The sequence below is a fragment of the Talpa europaea genome (assembly GCF_964194135.1).
Source record: "Talpa europaea genome assembly, chromosome: 1".
Taxonomy (NCBI): Eukaryota; Metazoa; Chordata; class Mammalia; order Eulipotyphla; family Talpidae; genus Talpa; species Talpa europaea.
Window position 1 is genome coordinate 30,797,637 of NC_140073.1, and position 16,614 is coordinate 30,814,250.

General features: G+C 34.0%; 1 protein-coding gene across 2 annotated transcripts in view; it reads right to left on the reverse strand.

Moving 5' to 3' along the window:
• PRMT3 (protein arginine methyltransferase 3) overlaps positions 1–16,614 on the reverse strand; it is a gene marked incomplete at both ends in the record, with an annotated part of 77,467 nt that overhangs the window by 23,339 nt on the left and 37,514 nt on the right. For both annotated transcript variants that reach the window (XM_084255240.1, XM_084255239.1), the window contains one exon: positions 8,623–8,701. In XM_084255240.1, coding sequence (XP_084111366.1) covers positions 8,623–8,701 — 79 coding nt within the window. The remainder of the gene's footprint in view (positions 1–8,622; positions 8,702–16,614) is intronic.

Sequence of the window (16,614 nt, forward strand, 5' to 3'; positions counted from 1 at the left end):
GTTAAAATAAAGGGGGGGGGTGCAATTGTATGGGGAATATAACCAAAGTGAAAATGCACACATTGTGCAAAAATGAAAAATGATGTAAGAATTATATAAAATAAATTTAAAAAATAAATATGTATTTTATTTAAAATAAATTTAAAAAAGATATGCAACATGTAAAAAAAAAGTCGTGTCATAGAATTTTAGTTGTGCAGACCAGTTCATATTACTTTCTCTTGTTCTTTATACAAGGAAATATTTATGAGCATCAAGTATGCATCAGACAAATTTTTCTAATTTATAGACTTTGGATACATGGTCCCTACTCTCAAGAAGTCAACATTGAGACAATTTAGACAAATAAATGGGCAATTATTTGTGCAGTAACAAAAACTAAGAATTGGGAAGTACAACTTACCAAGAGAGTTCTCAGCAAAAATAGTTAATTCAGAATTGTCTCGAGCAGGGTTGTTAAGGAAGAGCCAAAGCCCAAGTAAGTTAGGAATGAGAAGGTATGGTCTCAGCAGAGCAAGCAGTCACAATTAACATACACTTCAATTAGGCAGAAAATAATGAGATATAAAGCTAGAAAGGTGAGTAGGGGCCAATGTGAACATGGCTCAGTAAATTTCATTAATTAACTGGATTTTATTCCAAGAATAATGTTATAGCCAGTGAAAAACTTTTATATAGGGTAGCAACATGATAAGATCGTGGTTTTTCAAGAAGCTATCTGGAATACAGTACGTGGAATAATAGGAGTGTGAGTCTAAAAACAGAGACAAAATAAGGGATAGTTGTACTCATTCAGGTGTTCTGAAGTAGAGAGAAGGTTATGTGAAGGGAAAGATGAAGATATATTCAAGGGATATTTAGGAGGTAGAATTCATAGCATTTTTGAGATTGGCTGCTTGTGGCAACTAGGAAGAAGAAAGAGTCAGGATGACAGTTTTTAGTTTTAGCAACTGTGTAGATTGTGGTACTAACCATTATAATGGGGAATAAATAAGGGTAAATTCAATAAAAATTGGAGAGTTTATGAGACAAATGGGTGAAAATATCCAATAAGCTGCTGAATATAAAGGCTTGAAATTCATGCTTTAAACAGCCCTAGTTTAAAGATATACATTTGGGGTTATGGGCAAATAAATGGAAAGGTAAGTAATGGCTGTAATGGTAAGTAATGAGGCCACGTAGTAGTAGTAGTAAATGATAACAGAATTTGAGTGTATTCATAAGGAAAGAAAATGAAGAAATAGCTGAGAGGCTAGGGTCACAGAAGATGTAAAACTAAAAATAAGCAGTAAGGAAGCTAGAGAATGATTCAGAAAGAAACTCTCCTAATAACCAACAAAAGACATTGTAACAAATTTTTTTTTTAAATACTGATTCTTTTTTGACTAATAAATAGCAAAATTGACTTTGTCCTTCAAATACCAACATTTAGGAGCTTCAAGCATGAATTAAAACATAAACCAGTTTTTTATATCAACAAACTGAAATCTAGTTCACATGAACCAAGGAAAAATTCAAAAAAGGGAGGTTGGAGGGGTGGAAGCAGACACCTGTAAAGGTATGACCCTATACACCTAAAATATACACAGTGTTGTAAATTAACATTACTTCAATAAACATTTTAAAAATAAATTTTTTAAAGAAATGCACAAAAGAAACAACTTCATGATTACTAACGAGCCTTCAGATTTAGAACAGTAGAGAAATAACATTCCCCCCAAACTTTGTTTCTATCCATAGCCTTAGGAATTTTATTATTCAATGACAGCAGCACTAAATTATCTTCCAAATAAAGCCCATGATAAGACCTGTTGGCATCAAAGCAATTGCTTCTTCCAAACCTGACATGTGAGATACCCAGACAAAATACCTGGTGTTATATCTCACTGATAAAATATTTTTAAATCTTCCCTAAGGGGGCATGTGAGGTAGATGTGATAACTGCACTGGGACTAGCATCTAGTGCCAGGTAAACTGTTACTTCTATTCTCTCTTCCTCACAGATACGGTAATTGTCTTGATTGCATTTAAATTTCTGACAGGTAACAATTCTTCAAAGTAACTGATCTGCTATGGAAACTGACATGTATTAGCTACAGGAAAGTTGTTCAGTTTCCTCAGATTAAGATGAGAAAACATGAAGAATTCTTTTTCTTAAAAAAGATTTATTTTATTTATACAAGAGCTGGGGTACAGGCTAGAGGCAAGGGAGGGTGAGAGGATTCACCAGAGACAGAGTGGGGAGCAGAACAGGCAGACGGATGAAAGCACTGCTGAAGGGAGCAGTGGGCGAGACAGGAGAGGTCTGCTGCACTCTGTGGGTATCTCCCTGGCTGGCTGGGAATCAAATCCATACCGCAGAGACTGCATATAGCTTCACAGTGCTGTGCTCAACCCGCTGCACCACTGAGGAGGCCCGAAGAAAGAATTCCTAATGACTTTAGATATTTGCTTAACTTCTTGATATATCCTTTGTGGTACTTAATAATCACAGATGCTTTCCCACATTATGCGCTGTAATTTTATCCTTAAAGAGGAACATACTAAGTTCTATAGATTGGGAGTCAGCAAAAATTTTCGTAAAGCAACAACTTTAGATTTTGTAGGCCATGTGGTCTTCTTTGAAACTATTCATCTCCATCGCTATAATGTGAAAGTAATAAGAGACAGTATTTAAATAAAGAGGCTGAGTATGTCCCAACAAAACACTGTCAACAGAAACAGACAGCAGGCCTGATACAGACAAGAGAGAAACAGATGTGGGGGTGATTACCAGGGCCACCCCAGTGTACCACTTTAGGGAGTACCATTCATAATATAGTTGATAGGAATCAAACATCCTCCAGAGTTGTACAATGCACAGCATACTTAACAAACTTAACATACTTCATAAAGCTCTTCTATTTAAAAAAAAATATTAAAAATTTTCGTCAAACATTTTAGTATCATCAGTCTCTTTCTAAAAGGTTGGCAAATTATGTTCCCTTGGTCAAATTTCATTCATTGCCTGTATCTGTAAAGTTTACCTGGAACCCTGCTTACAAGTATTGTTTACTTATTGCAGAGATCACATGGCCTACAAAGCTAAATATTTACTATCTGGTCGTTTAAAGAAAAAGTTGACTACCTTGAGTTCTGTGTCCAGCAATATAATGTATTAAGAATACTACTAAGAAATAGGGATAATTTTTTCACAAATGAAAACTATAATATTGAAACTAAAAACATTTTCAAAATATGTTGGTAGTAAGAAAAACAAATTAAAGAGGAATATGACTTTACTTTTTTTACTGTTGATATATATTTTTTAGGCTAATTGGGTTTCACAGCGACACAGAAAATCATATTTTTGCATTTTTAGAATTTACAAAGGAAATTATTTTTTATCTTTCAGCTAGCAAGACCTATGAATATTCATAAAGGACTTGTAATCAGTCTTATAGGTCAATTTGGGTATATATAACTACCTCACAGCTGTCTAAAATTTTGGGCTACTTTCCAGAATCCCGGCAAACCTTTTACCTTCGCATTCTGACACATTTGTCATTTGATTTTTGTCAGATAGAGGCATAATTGAATAATTATTTCTTCTTGTAGGAGAAATTAACAAAGCACTGATTGGACAAAAGCATCCTCTTAACAGACAATTTATAAATTCATGGCTTTGACATCTGTGTCCTTCTCGATTCACTGCCCCGAATTCATTTGTCACTAGAACAGCTCACATGGTGAATAAAGATGGGAAATCCTTTATCCCTCAGAATTGCCTCACAAACTTTTGGACACTAACAGAAAATACTGAGATTCATAAAGAAACAATTGCTAGTAAACACTAGCATCCTAGCTTGTATGAAAATAACCAGAGAGTCAAAAGGTTTAGAGCAAAATAAGATACTAAATATATCAAAATAAACTGTTCTTTGCACAATATATGTAAAAACGTAGAGATTTTAGTGAAAATACCCATTAATGAGAAAATGCTTAATATGCATAAAGGGAAATATACTCCAAAATCATTAAAATCAGCAGATACTTTGAAGTTGAATACACTCAAAACTTAATTTCCAACTTATATATTAAGGCTATCTTAAAAATTAATATTTATTTGGAAATCGGAATATCTGCCCATCATTAACTTGTAAATTGTGACTGGGTCCACTAAAATTTGGCTAAGCAAAAATGTAGCTGTAATATTCACTGAAAAATTATATACTGAAAAGGAAAATAAAGTGATACTTCTGCAATATCATAGAACAAAACTAAAATAATAAAAATGAAATAAGGAGATCTGAAAATTAGGAGGTAAGAGATGCATTATGGAAATACTGAAGGAAACCTATAAGCACTATGAACCAGTGTTAGAGGCTGGTTACATTGAGATAAATTATGTGAAAGTCAAGCGGTATACAAAAGGCAGGTGTTGCTACCATGATGCTTAAAGTTTTCTGGTGAAAATGCAAAATCAAAGACCTTTGGAAGGTACAGTTCTACCTACCTACCTACCTACCTACCTACCTACCTACCTACCTACCTTATAGAGTGTGTGTATATGTGTTTGTGAGTGTGTGTGTGTATATACCTATATAGTGTGTGTGTGTGTAGTTTATATCTGCCACTTTATTTTGTTGCCCCTTCTGAACTATTCATGTAATCTGCTATGTTATGAAGCAGGGCCTGCTTTCCTGTACTGAAGTTGAAAATGAAAGAACTTACCTTTCCTTCCTCCCTTTTAAGTTAAGTATCTTACAAGGCGTGGGATCCACTAATGATATGTACCTAAAGCTCTGTCTACTTCAAAGGCAGCAATGCCGACTGTTGGAGAGATCAGCAATGTCATTTGTGCCAGCTAGTGGACAGTATTAGCGTACTGGCATCATTTCTAAACCAGTTCCATAAAGTAATATTGAGTATTATTCCTGGATAGTTAGTTAACTTTCCAGCCTGGTTTTCTAGTTCTCAAAGTGATTTTCTATCCTACCCTAGCCTTTAAATAATTCCTACTCCCTCTCTTCCAACAAGAACACTGATTAATACAAAGGGAGATATACATTTAAAATAAATTACTAAGAACAGAACTCTTCCCTTAGTCCTTGGTTCAAAGGGGTCTAACAAGGGCCTGACCATCCACATTTCCTAACAAAAGCCCCAGGGATTCTGGTAGTATGTCAAGATCAGGAAATAGGTAACACTCATACCCCAAAATTAACCTAAAATGAATCATAGGCCTAAATGCAAAAGATAAAAAAACTTCAAGAAGAAAAACATAGGAAATTTCTATGTGACCTTGAATAAAGCAAAAATTTCTTAAATTGGACATTTTTTGCAATATGACAGAGATTGAACTTATACTTAAGAGTCATCTGCATTTATTCTTTTGTGAGTTGCCATTCACTTCTTTGAGAATTTTCAGTGGGGTCTGTGGTTTATTTGTTGATATATTTATATATTAGGGGTATTAGCTTATTTTTGGAGGCAGGAATTGAAATTTTTTTTAGTCTGTATGTTTTCTTACCATTTTATGGCAAATTCTACTATTTAGAAGTTTATTAAATGTAATCAAATTTATCAACCTTTTTTTTAAAGCTTCTGAATTTAAGTTCTAATTTGGAAGTCCCCTCCCCGCAAGTTTATCAAGTAATACACCTATATTTCCTTCTAGTATTTTTTACCATTTTATTGCTATTGCACCTTCAAAATTCACCTTCTGGGCCTCTCTGGTGGTGGAGGGATTAAAGTTTCAGCACTATTAAGCTATCACTAGCCATTGTGGCATGAGTTCAATCACCAGCTAGGGAGCAAACCCACTTATGGCACAACAGACCTCGCCTGTCTTGCCCACTGCTCCCCTTAACAGTGTATTTCAGTAGATCTGCCAGTTCTGCTCCTCACTCTGTCCCTGGTGAATCCTCTCTTCCCCCACACCTCTGGCCAGTTCTTGTATGCATAAATAAATAAAAATAAATCTTCAAAAAAAAAATTACCTTCTAAATTCTTTCTCTTTTCTAACTATACTAACTAGTACCTCTGATGTTTTAAATAACTATGTAATAGTGACCATCCAAATCTTGCTTCAATTTTAGAGAAATGCTTTTTGTATTTATCGTATAAGCTGGCATTCAACTATTCTAATTTTTTCCTTTTATAAAAATATCAAGAATGTAAGTTGCATTTTATCAAAAACCTCAAGTATCCATGAAGACATACACATATACAAAGCCTTTACTCTATGCCATTATATACAGTGAGACATACATATATATGTGTGTGTCTCATATGTATAGTAAGACATATACAAAAAAATTTTGGTTTCTTCATGTATATGTGAATCCTCAATATTCTTTCTCTCACAATACATGCATTCTTCCTAAAATTGTTCTATTACTAATTGCTTAGTAAATCTTTCCTACAGAAAAACATAAAAGGAAATTTTGCCCTGCAATAGGAAAATGAATATGTAGGTAGATGATTGGTGAGATTTGTTAAGGCATGCTCAAATACACAAATAGGTTAACCTACTTCATGTTATTCTGACTTTTCTTTCTTTTCTCTTGATTCAATTAAGCTACAACATTCAACAGCACTGCTTATATCACTCAATACACCTCTAGCTGTGAATATCAACTATATAAAATATGGAGAGACTTAGAAGTCCCCACTTAATCTCTCTGATGATGGGAAATAGCTCTGCTACTGTTTCATCAACTGTAACCTCATTATTCGCATGCCTCAAGTTCTTAATGAATTTCATGGAAAATTCAATTTAAATGTATTAAGTAGATGTCACTCTTTCAGTAAGATCAATGAATACCATTCAAGAAGGTATGGAAATAGTTTTTTGAATTTTCCCTAGGATAAATTCAAGGCAACAATTAGATTCAATAAAATGTACTTTAGTAGTGAAACAAGAAGAACAAAAAGAACACGAATGTTGGAGTCTGGCAGCTCTGAGTTAAAAAATATGTTACCCAGGACATCTTTATGAGGTTTGTTCTAAAATCTCAAAAGGCTATTGTGCGGATTACTTGTAATAACATAAAGGTAGAGTTCACTATTTGGCAGCTAGCTGAAAATCAAAAAGCAGATAACAGTTTTTAGTTGTTAAGCATAGTAGTCATTTTTTTTTTTTTTTTTTTTAAACTACTGCAAGTATAGAAGATACAGCCAATTGCTGTTGGGTAAAATGCATCTCAAAATTCTAAGCAGGTTCTCATCAGAAATCAGGCTTACATACTGATTTAGAAAGTACGGTGATAAAATAAGAAAAATTTAAAAAAAGAAAGCAATCCATTTAAATTATCAGAACTCTTTTGTACTGGAGAATTTTCTTGATGACTTATATTTTTGTCTTATTGATTTTTTTACTGTACCATAACTGCCAAAATAATTTCAGAGCAAAAGGCATAAATATGGTCAGGTGCTTTATGTCACTAGCTCAAAATGTCTCATCCTTTTCCTCCACCTTCATGTAATAGTTTTATCAACTGTACTCTAACCATGGAAACCATATGTTGATCCTGAAGCTTTAAGAAAGGGAAGGTACAGGACAGGTGGTAAAGGGAGACAGATGCTATGCAATTCAGTTTTAATGACTCAATTCAATAAACATGTACAATGTTTTTTCTGTTCCAGGAGCTGTGGTGCTCAACTAAGAGTCATAACCACTGCACTGAAAGACAACATTTTGTTTGTATACAGTTGTTCACAGCAGGACTGTAAAAACACAATCTCACTTGAACATGCGGAGTTCATATGATCAAGAGTTCACCAGGGACCTGAAAAAAAAAAGTCTTCTACATTTATTGGAATCCATTTAAAAATATAAATTGAGTATGTTTTGCTTTAAAAACTTTGCAGACACCAATTATTATTTAAACTTTCTAATTAAATCACAGAGAAGCGAGGGTTACATATTTAGTGATAAAAATTTTCTTCTAAAGCGAACCATCTCCAACCTAGTATGAAATATTCTACTCGAATAAAAGAACTAAATGTCCCAAATATTAAAAGTCAAAAGGTCTTTGTTAAATTTTGATTTGAGGGCCTCCCTGGTGGCGCAGCGGTTGAGCGCTGGGTTGCGAAGCTGCCCGCAGCCTCTGCAGCACCGGTTCGATCCCCGGCTGCTCCCCGGCCACAGGAGGAGGGTCCCACGTGGCGCGCAGACCTCTCCTGCCGCCCGCTGCTCCCCTCAGCAGTGTACTTCGGTCCTTCTGCCTGCTCTGCTCCCCGCTCTGTGAATTCTCTCACCCTCCCGCGCTTCTGACTGTACCCAGTGCTCGCATAAATAAATAAAACAAAATAAATCTTTAAAAAAAAAAAAAAAAAAAAAAAAAAAAAAAAAAAAAAATAAATTTTGATTTGAATTCAAATAGCTTCCAAATCTGATCTTTAGTATTTTTATAAAAAGTGTTCTTAAAAATGCCACTGACTTAAGAGTCCTGAACATCTTATATAATGTTCTACCATCAAATGTATAGTAAACGAATGTCTTAAAACTTCATCTAATAGGAACATTTTTCATCTCTATTGGGAACTTTCTCGGTCATGCATAGTTTATTTGAAATCCAAAGGTTCATGTGGTTCTGCCAGACTAAAATTAGATTAAAACTAGAATTTTATACTCACCTGATCCTCCTTTTGCCAAGTATTTGTTCTTTGCATAAAGTACAGAATCTAACATGGACTCAAAAAGAAGAAAATAGCCCTGCATGAAAGGGAAAAAGTGGACTTTAGAAATGAGCAATATCCTCATATGCAAATAAATTTAAATACCTGAGCTATTCTTTTAATACACAATGTTTTTTTGTAGTATGCTCCCCATATAGTACTTATTAGAATATCAGGCCAGGCTATAAAGTGGAACCAGAAAGTTTATTACAGTAAAATGGATTAAACCTTTTTTACCTGTACTCCCATTTTCTAGATGACTGTTCCATATAAAAATGAAATTTTTAGATAGAAATTATTAATATACCCATAATATTACAATATTTATCTAGAACAGTGATTCTCAACTACAAATCTTCCTTGACTTACAATAGGGTTACATCCTGATGAACTCATCCTAAATTCAAATTATTTTAAGTGGAAAATGAATTTAGTACACCTCTGCTACAGAATGTCATACTTAGCCTAGCCTACATTAAATATGGCAATACAACAGAATACCTTTATTAGCCTGCAGCTGGGCAAAATGATCTAACACAAACTATTTTACAATAAATTCTTTACTATCTCACCTAATTTATTTAGTATTATACTTAAAGTGAAAAATAGGAATGATGAGTATGACACCCAAACCACAATACCCCCCAAAATGCTGGTAACACAATATACTGTAGAGTATCAGTTGTTTGCACTTGTGATTGTGTGGGTGACTGGAAACTGTGGTTAGCTGCTGCTGTCCTGCACTGAGAGAGTATTATAGCATAGTTCACCAGCCCAGTAAAAGATCAAAATTTAAAATTTGAAATATGGTTTCTATTGAATGAGTATTGCTTTCACATTATCATATGGCTGAAATATCATTAAATCACAGTTAAGTCAAGACTATCTGTAGCTTCTGTCCCCAGGGAGACATTTGACAGTATTTAGAGATATTTTGGATTGTTGCAAGGAGGGATGCACTGGTACCTAGTAGGTAGTGGCAAGGGATTTTAATAAATATCCAAAAATGCACAAGACAGACCCCCCACAATGCACAACTGTCTGGATCCAAAGATGACAGGGCTAAGGCTGAGAAACCCTAGTCCAGGACACAGTTTCTCAAAGTGAGTCTCTCTTAGGTTTAAAAAAAAAAAAAAGATGGAGGTAATCTTTAATTACAGAAGTTTGAGAAACAGAGATTATATCCTCTTCTTAGGGATTCACAATGCACATTAGTACATTAAGAGTTCTGAGAAGTGTTACAGTAAAGAGGACTGTTGACCATATTTTAAGCAAGAATTACCCACTTAACCACAGGCCGTTTTTTTTTTCTTCCATTTAACATCTATTAATACCTTGCACAGCTAAGGTTGTTTGAAATATGGTTCATAAAACACCATCCCAGTGTTCTCAGATTTTAAAGAACAGTAATAAATCCTCTATGAAGGAAAGATAATCACAGAACAAATGAAATGAGAACTCGCCCCTACTGATATCACACAGTACATTCTAGTATGTTACACCGTTCACTATAGAAAAGATGAAGTCACAAGCAAGAGATCAAAGAGAGATCTTTCTCCTGCTAGACTCACCTCCCAACATCTCTGAGCAGTAACTTTAATCAACTGCTCAGCACATTATATGTCTTATGACTGCTTAGGGGTCAGTGAACCAAAATGAATTTTACCCCAATACTAACAATCTAAAGCAAAACTATTCTCACCCATTTGTTCTATATACAAATAACCATCTGATAGGATGAATAGAATATTCTTTTAACCACATGAACTAAAATATATTTCAAAGGTTTATCTACAGTAAGAAATACCTAGGAACTTGGAATGTAAATCTTGACAACAAATTAACAGCCAATTTAATTTTTTTAAGATTTATCTATCTATCTATCTATCTATCTATCTATCTATCTATTTATTTATTTATTTATTTATTTATTTATTTATTTATACAAGAACTGGGGTACAGGCCAGATGCGTGGGAAGGTGAGAGGATTCACCAGAGACAGAGCGGGGAACAAAACAGGCAGACTGAAGAAATACACTGCTGAGGGGAGCAGCAGGTGTGACAGGAGAGGTCTGCCACTCCATGTGGGACCCTCGCTGGCCAGCTGGGATGGAACCACCGCTGCAGAGGCTGCCGGCAGCTTCACAGCGCAGCACTCAACCGCTTGTGCCACCAGGAGAGGCCCAGCCAATTTAAATTACAGAAAATACAGTTCTCATGCCTGAATTACTTATAAAGGAACCTAATTAAACTGTCACTTTCAAATCTACATTGGCATTTACCTACTTTCCCTGACACACAAATTTATTGATAAGAAAATAATTGTTGACTTAGTGACAAAGTTCATTTATTAATGTGTTTACACAGGGAACAAATAAGGATTTGGTGGAAAGTACTGGCCTGGGTAGAGTACTTCAGTAATATGTCTACCTCTTTCAAGTCACTTTCCCATGAGTATCATCTTTGTGTTCATTAAAGGAACTTTCTGAATTAATATTTTTTTACCAGTCTTGACATAATTCATGCAGATCTATGCATACAAATGCTTATAAATAAACATAAATTCTTTGATTTAAATGAATATTAATTTATGCCAAGGAATTACTAGATGAGGAGGCATCTATCAACTTGTGAGAAAAAGATCAGCTGTTAAAGCATAGATAGTTAATAGATTGGGGGGCAGAGGAGAGCCCATATTTGAAAGATTGCTGTACATGAAAACAATAAAATTTACAATTTTATTATGAATTATTCAATATAATCCATTCTTTTTTGGAAATAGAGCAAAAAAGTTTGGTTTTGATTTCACAATGTTCGAATTTACAATAATAGTATCTTAATGCAGTTAGCTAAGTCTTTATTTTGCTTTCATATGCTGAAGTTTCATCATATTTCCAAATACTATGAACAAACCCACAAGTATTTTTGATCAATAATTGAAAGTAGTACCTTCTAGCAACATGCTCATTTGGTCATTCATCAGAGATTAACTTACACCACATTTTAGTGGGCTGTGGTCAATACCAACAATATAGTCATTAAGAGGATGTACACAAGGATTTAAATCCCAGAGTAGCCCTATTCCCTGCTGTGATCTTAAGCAAGTCAACAGCACTGTGCCTAAATTTCATCTGTAAAAAGACAATAACAATGGCAGTCTACTTCACAGGGTTATTGAAAGGATTAAATATGTTAATGCATGTTAAAAGGGTTTGGAACAGTAAGTCAGCTTCACCAAAAAAAATTTAAAGCTATTTTAAAATGTTTGTAAAGGCTAAATCAAAATTTTAAAATCACATTTAATAAACTGAGAAACAAAGAACTAAAGAATGAAGGATGAATTTAGTAAATTTAAGAATACTAAACTGCCTAGAATTATGTAACATTTTTAAGTGAAGGGTCCTTATTATAATCCATAATATAGGATAATTTTTTTTTTTTCAGGAATACATGCTGGGTCAGTCTCAGTCACTATTCATTGTGGAAATTAGCAGTTTAGAAAAATTAGTGCATAAACTACAATATGTACAGAAACAAATAGATGACATTTATGAGATATATTAATGTCTAGTTAAAAATATTAGCAAATGAAATGATTCATATTTATATTACCAATAGCTGTCCTTTCTCTCAACTTTACACTTTGCTAAACTTCACTTTACTATGGGCTTTTTATGTGATAGACTAGCCTTTAATTTCCTGAGAATTGTCCTTGGTTCTGTACCAAGTCATTTATTACTGATATCAGAAGGCACTGCTCCAAATGCCCTACTCATCTGCAGTGCAATTCAGACTGCAATTTCACAGACTGCTGCCTCACCTGTAGGGGTGCCATCTGGAAGAGAATTATACCTGATATTTTCTCCCACATTGCTCATGGGGCACTCTTATTTCCAAACTGACATTCACTTTTTAAAATTAAGTTTTTCATTTACACTTCAAAAATTAATTACAACAAAAGGAACACAATAGGTTAAACCTGGAATTAAAATATCAACATGATTCATTGAAATGGGCTTGCTTATGATATCTTCTTGGAATAAATTAATGATAAAAGAAATGTGTGCTACCTTCGGTAGCAGGTGCTCTTTTCGAATTTTATCTCAGTTCAAATAAATGAATTACTGACATACTCAGTAAGAATTAACTATTTTTTTTAAAAAGAGGCTAAGGAAAGGTACAAATAAAATTAGTTTCATCAGTAGAAACGTCTAGTGAAAAATAGTAATCTGGATTTATTTAAAGATAAATAAAACATAACCTCCAACAAGTAAATAAGTCTATGAATATAATTCAGAATACTTAGTTTATTTCTGAAGTACAATAAACATCTGATGATTTTTCCCCGAATACTAGTCTCAGTTCTGTAACATTTACCATAGAGTTTTATCCAATGTGAGTGGGACTAATGTGAGTTGTTAACTGAAAACAATGCATTTGAAATGAAAACACATAAACACAGTTTACCAATATACTTTGAGGATGGACCCATTAATTGAAATATCCATCATCTTCCCTGCCTCAAGCATACCCACAACAGACTGTAATTTTCAGTTTTGGTTATTTTAAAACAGAAAAAGAATCTAAGGGCACTTGCCAAGCAGAAAGTCCTTGAATTCAGTAATTTCTACCCTCTCATTCCAAGCCTTTCACAAATGTTTTACTCACTACTTTATTCACTAGCCTTTTTTTTTTTTTAAACAGTCTTGTTCTGTATTTTTGGTTGATACTGATTTTCTATAAATGAACAGACAAATACAGTAAGCTGCTTTTTAAATATAAGATGCTTACATTGGTTCCATTTATATAAATCTGAAAAAGTAAAAAATAGAAAGCACATTCTTTAGGGATGTAAACAGAAGTGGCAAAACCATAAAGATAAGCAAGGAAATTATCACCATAAAGGAAAGGAGATGGGTTACCTCTCTGAAGCAGGAAGAGAGTTATAACTGGGAAAAGATACTTGTGCAGCTTCTTCCTACATTTTGATCAGGCACTCTGGCTGATGATAGCACAAGTGTTCATTATGTAACTATTTGTTACAAGGCACCTGTTTATACCATTTTCTGTATAAATTTCACAACTTAAAAGATCATGAAAGAAAATTTTAGGGCCTCCCCTGGTGGCGCAGCAGTTGAGCACTGAGCTGTGAACCTGCCCACAGCCTCTGCAGTGCTGGTTAGATCCCTGGCCACCAGCGAGGGTCCCACATGGTGCGCAGACCTCTCCTGCCACCCGCTGCTCCCCTCAACAGTGTATTTAGTCACTCTGCCTGTTCTGTTCCCCGCTCTGGCTCTGGTGAATTCTCTCACCCTCCCGCGTTTCTGCCTGTTTCCAGTGCTTGTATAAATAAAAAATAAAAAAATAATAATATGCATTACTTGGAAAAAAAGGAAAACTTTACATGACTAATTACATAATGTGCAATAATAATTATATAATGTGCAATAATCTGGGTGAAAGCAAAAAGAACATAACATTCATCTATGTTTATAAAGCTTTAAAATGTCTAAAATACCACTTAGAAAATAAAAGTCTAAAATAGAATACTATCAATTAGAAAACTAAATAATAGGTCAATGGAACAAAAATATTACCAGGGACAAAAAAAAATAGCACTTAATGATAAAGAAGTCAAACTTTATGAAGAATGTATGACAATCCTAATATGTATGTAACTAAAAACCACCTAAATATACACCTGAAGCAGAAATCACAACAAGTGTTCTGAATGTAATAAAAAAAATTGTGGGAAGTAATCATACAAAATTTTACAGACTGAAAGAAATGAAAAAAGCACGGTGTAGAACAATAGATAGAATATGCTTACTCTACACTAAATATAAGGGTATGTATCTAATTTGTTCATTGATTTATTCTGCCTAGAACAGTGCCTGGTACACAGGAATCACAAAATATTTATTAAAAGAGTGAGTGAGCCAAGAGGTAGGGATACACTTACATGCCTATAACAGATTAAAATATTTTAGGAGGGATACACCAGAAACTGCCAGAGTATGTTGGGGGACTCGAGATAAACTTGAGTGCTCTTATAAAGAAAAGGATGAAATTTTTAACTTCTATATATTATTACATGTAAACAAATAACTTTTTACATATATATCACAAATATTTGTCACAGCAGTTCCTATTTCACTATGATTTCACTTGGTGACTACTTTCTCCAGAAGAATGAGAATGAAGGTAATTACCATTTACTTGGCACCTATTATGTGCCTGCTAGTATCCTGTATGATGACTTCCTTCCTCTTTTCACATATTACAACAGTTCTCATTTATTAGTGTCATAGATTTCTGGACAATATAACACAGGAGATAATTTTCTGTATAGTCTTCCCAAGTTTGAAAAGCTTCCTATGATTTAAAAGTCTTTCCCCCACTAGATGGCACTCTCATTTAATCAATAAAATACTGACAGTCAAGTGGGCCCCTTTCTTCAAACTGTAGTAAAATGATTAATAAGCAAATCTATCAAAGGAAAAGTGAATCATCTCAAGATCTTTCCAAATACATATCTGTGGTCCTACTCTAGATTTAGAGAATCAGTTTCCAAGGATGAGAATAGTGCATATTACTTAAAAAAAAATTCCTATTCTCCCACACCGGTTCAAAATATATATATAACTAGGTATACTATCCTTAAAAATACAGTTAAATATTTACTAGCACTTTTATTAAAGAGAAAATACATATTAAATATAATTCTATATATTTTAAATATAAATACAATTAAACATATATACAAGAGTGATTCTATAATGTATATAAATTACAGATTTTTTGACACAATAGAAAAGAACTCTACTAACAGTATAACTGAGGGCTTAAAGAACAAGATCGCATTCTATTTTCAGCAGCAATGCATTTAAGGACTACTGAGTCTAAGTATAACAAATATGCTAGAAGAAAAAAAAAATCTGGTTAGATGTATCACTCTGTGGGCTACCAACTTAGAGCATTTGGTAAGTCAAATGAATGAACTTGGTGAAAACTGGAGACAGAGGCCCATGGCCAAAGTGAAGAATATAATAGGAAATTGATACTGGTAACAAAGCAGAAACAACCAAATGCATCAAGAGAGTAAATGTGATTTTAAAATCTCACCTACTGCCACCTCCCCACTCTGTGCCAAATCAATTATACCTTGGATATGAGTGGTCAAGTACAACCTTCCTCACCACCTCCAATTGTTTTAAAGCATAAACAAGGTTTCACATAAATTTGCAAACAATTTACAATGACTAGGTGGCAGGAAAAATTCTCAATCTCATAATTTTAAAGTGACTTTATAACATACTCTGTTGGAAGACTGAAAAAAAAAACAGGTATTCTCACAGCACAAATTGGTGAGAAAGACAAATGGTAAGATCAGTATTGAGGAGAATTTGGCAATAACTAATATTACATATGCATTAACAATTTACCAATCAACCTCACCTCTAGGAATAAGAAAAGATATCCACAAGAATATTTGAATACTATTATTTGTAACTGCAAAAAGAATGGAGGAAATTCAAATGAGTATTAGCAGAAAAACAATTATTATAGTAGGAATCAAGATTTTGTCCACAGGGGCATCCCTGGTGGCCTAGGGGTTGACTCTCAGCACTATCACCTCAATGGCTTGAGTTCAATCCCCAGCCAGGAGGTGACACACATGGCCCAGCAGACCTCTCCTGTCTTGTCCGCTGCTCCTCTCAGCAGTATATTTCAGTATATTGCCTGTTTTGTTCCCCACTGTCTCCGGTGAATCCTCTCACCCCCTGTACCTCTGGCCTGCCCCCCAGTTCTACACAAAAATAAATATATAAAATTTAAAAAAAAAAAAAAAAGATTTTGACCAGAAGAGCTACAAGTATAAAATTAAAGCGTTCACATTAAAATTTCATGATCTTAAATTGGGAGTAACAATATAAATGATTTTTTAAT